Raw genomic sequence first — 3,455 nt, forward strand, 5'->3', positions numbered from 1 at the left:
ACCTTTTTCTCAGCTTCAGCAACCATAGCAGCCGAGATATCACTGGCAGACACCACGGCGCCCTCCTTCGCCAATGGAATCGACAAACTTCCGGTCCCACACCCGGCATCACACACTGTAACGCCCTTCAATGACCCCTCATCCGTCAGCATCTTCATCACATTCTCCACAGTTTTCGCGTGCCCAATTCTTATGTCTAGCTGCACTTTGTTAACATCATCCGTCTCTCCATATATCCTGCGCCACCGCTGGAACCCATCGTTGTTAAAGTACTCCCTGACCACTTCCTTGTCCCCGCCGCCCACTTCCTCCGCCTGGATTTGCCGCCGCCTCTCAGGATCGGTGAAGGAAAGCACGGCCGCGAGTGCTGCCACAGAACTTCCACCGATGACAGCTAGAGTGGTGCTGTCGAATGGATTACCCACGACGGAGACGTCGGTGGCAGTGGATAGTGGTGGAACGGCGGCCACGGTTCCGGGGGTCTTCCGACGATGGCGGCTTAGGAGTGTTGGGTTTGGGGAGAGTTGTATGGGACAAAATAGGAACGAAGTGAAGGCCATTGTTGTATGAGTAAGTTTGCGTGTCTCTCTACGGCCGGCGGGAGAATTTAGTTAAAATTGAGGATGTTTGGGCAGTTGATGATAATGTAATCCGTTACGAGGATAAAAAGAGATCTGCTTGGCAAACAGGGCCACGTACGCCCTGTTTGACCAACCTGCCCATGTGGACAAACACGTGGCCCTGTTTGTTTAGAATTATTGGGATAGGAATCGCCACGTTCCAGTATGTGGGTCCCGATCACCCCCAATTAATAGTTTTGCTTCGAGTCCTCGAATCACTGAGCAAAAACATTTTCCCAAATACCCAAAGTTTTTTTTTTTTTTTTTTGAGTAATTCTATTCAAACTCAACTAAACTTCGCATTAATATGATAGGTAAAATGAAAGGTGAAATTAAATTAATGTGACTAATTCTTTTAGATAGAATTGAAACAAAATTTGAAATGTACATTTGATTGCTCTTAGTGCTAAGAAAATAAGTTGAAGGCTTACTTATTTGATACTAATATACTTTCTTAACTCTAAGTGCCCATTTGGCCCCTATTATTCCATGTTATAATGAGAGAAATATTTTTTATTTTTTATTTTTTTTAAAATGTGTGATTAAAAAAAGGAACAAATTAGGTTTATGTGAAATATTATTTTACTGAAAAATGTGTAGCTGATAAAAAAGAAAAAAAATTATAATTTAATGCAGAATAAGGGAGGCCAAGGGGGGCTGATTTCCAAATTAGATAAATTATAATAATGCTACTTGTATATAAGCACTTACATAATAATTTACATACGAATGAGGTGTCAAAAAGAGATTGAGAAAGTATTTTTTTATTTAATCGATAAAATTCTAACCCAATCAGGTAATTATATATTATCACATCGTATGTATATAAACATATTATATACATGTAACACTGCTGATGCTTCTTCATTACACTAGGAGCCTGTTTGGGAGTGATTTTGAGAATTGATTTTTTGACCGTTAAGAAAAAAGTTGGATTCACTTGTGAGAGAAGAAATCAAATATGACGGTTAAAATAGTGGAATAACGGTAAAAAAATTAATTTTTTGGATGAAAAAATGGGGCCCAAACAGACCCTAGAAGAGAGCATATCATATAATATTCCACCAATTTAAATGAGTCGTGAATGGGAGCTGTGGGCTACCATGCATTTTCTCCTACACAACACTCATTCATCTGATTTCTAAATGTCGAGCTTGAATAGTTCAACCGATTGATTTTATGAAATGTGTTGGCCAATTCTTGTTAATTAACTACAAGTTCGAAGACTATGGAGTCAGTCGTCTTGTTAACTAACTACGAGTTTGAAGACTATGGAGTCATTATTTCATGGAAATGGCTGATCAACTAAAGTGACGTCTGAAAACTTGTTTTCAACATCTCATTAAAATAAAAATGTGTACTAATTTTTTGGTATTTCCATGTATGAAAATCAAGTTTATCGCCTATTTGAGCCCCCCATTTTTTTGTCCAAAATGCACTTCGAATAGTATTTTGTTGGACAATGTATGATTGAAAAATAAAGAAAAATTTTGAAAAATATGTGTAATATTATTTTATTAAAAATGCATGGTTAAAAATAAGAGAGAAAGTGAGAAAAAAACATATTTTGAAAATAATGAATACCAAACAAAGGCTTAATTTAATAAGTTCATTGAAAACGTCATTTGTTCTAAATTTAATAAAAATCTCACTTGCTTCAAGACTAACATTTTTAGTGGCTCTCATCTCCTACTACAACACTGTATTTCGCTTTTGAGGGTAACAATACCAAATACTAATTATTTTCGATGCCAGGATGTAAAGTTATGCCAATTTTACTCGCAAAAATAACAATTTCTTATAATTATTAAGGTTTGAGCTTCTATCGTAAAATGTCAATCTAGGTAAGAGGAGTAACCCAACACCTTATATGTTGATTGTTTATTTTATATTCTTTTTCCTTACACATGCCCTTCAAGATGATGGTTCATTTGAGTAAATCAATTTTGAATTTCGCATACTAGTTTTTTAGTCTTCGTCGAGTAGAATTGTTCGTTTAAGTTTAATGGACTATGATATTGTATAAAGGCTTGGATTCATCTTAAAATGTCGATCTTCATAAGAGAAGTAATCCAAAATCTTATAGTTTGATTGTTTATTTTATAATTTTCTCCTTAACAAATAAGCAATGTTAATAAAAAGTGGTGCTAAAATGGGAAATCCACAAAAGTCTCAGACCTAACTCAGACCATAAACAATAGTCCATAAATAGTTTGCCAAGTATAAGATTGCCTGTATCCACAGGACAAAGCTGCTTGTCATGTGGCCCGGACATATGGGGCTTGTATCCATATTTGGGCTGGATGATTCTCAAGTCGACCCAACCCACTTATTTCCACACGAGTCCCTAAAATACGGATAGTTTGTCATTAGGTAGCCATATTTTATCCTTCCAATCCAATTTGCATAGCTTCTTTTCTTACCATCAATTCACAAATAATTAAATTATGAATCTTCAAATAATTATTCGAGGGTATCTTCAAGCGATTTGATGTTAAATTCGTTATTAAAATCGATAGAATTTTCTTTAGGGATAATTGTACTGGAAACTCCCAAACTTTTGAAACATTAGCAGTCTTTCCTCAAATCTTTCAATCATTGCAATCGTCGCCCCTAACATTTTCAAACCATTACATGTGAGGTTCTTTTGGACGATTTTCATCCAAAATTTTGTCAGTTGATCAAAAATATAATTTTGATCACATTTAAAAAAAATTAAAGTGGCAAAATGATAACTTTGCATTTTCCTATCATAAACTGTGAGAATATTAAGAGAGAGAGAGTCTCAAATAAATTCATTCGGCACCACCTTCTTCTTCTTTATCCCTCCATCTT

The 3,455-nt window shown here is 35.7% G+C and overlaps 1 protein-coding gene across 1 annotated transcript; it reads right to left on the reverse strand.

Moving 5' to 3' along the window:
• Nucleotides 1–5: 5 nt before the first annotated feature.
• On the reverse strand, nt 6–641 carry LOC111374157 (magnesium protoporphyrin IX methyltransferase, chloroplastic-like; the record flags this gene model as incomplete). Its single annotated transcript, XM_022996788.1, has 1 exon — nt 6–641. A coding segment is annotated over exon 1 (555 nt), but the record flags the coding sequence as incomplete, so codon positions are not given.
• Between the last annotated feature and the right edge of the window lie 2,814 nt (nt 642–3,455).

This window comes from Olea europaea, unplaced genomic scaffold, assembly GCF_002742605.1.
Source record: "Olea europaea var. sylvestris unplaced genomic scaffold, O_europaea_v1 scaffold12080, whole genome shotgun sequence".
NCBI lineage: Eukaryota > Viridiplantae > Streptophyta > Magnoliopsida > Lamiales > Oleaceae > Olea > Olea europaea.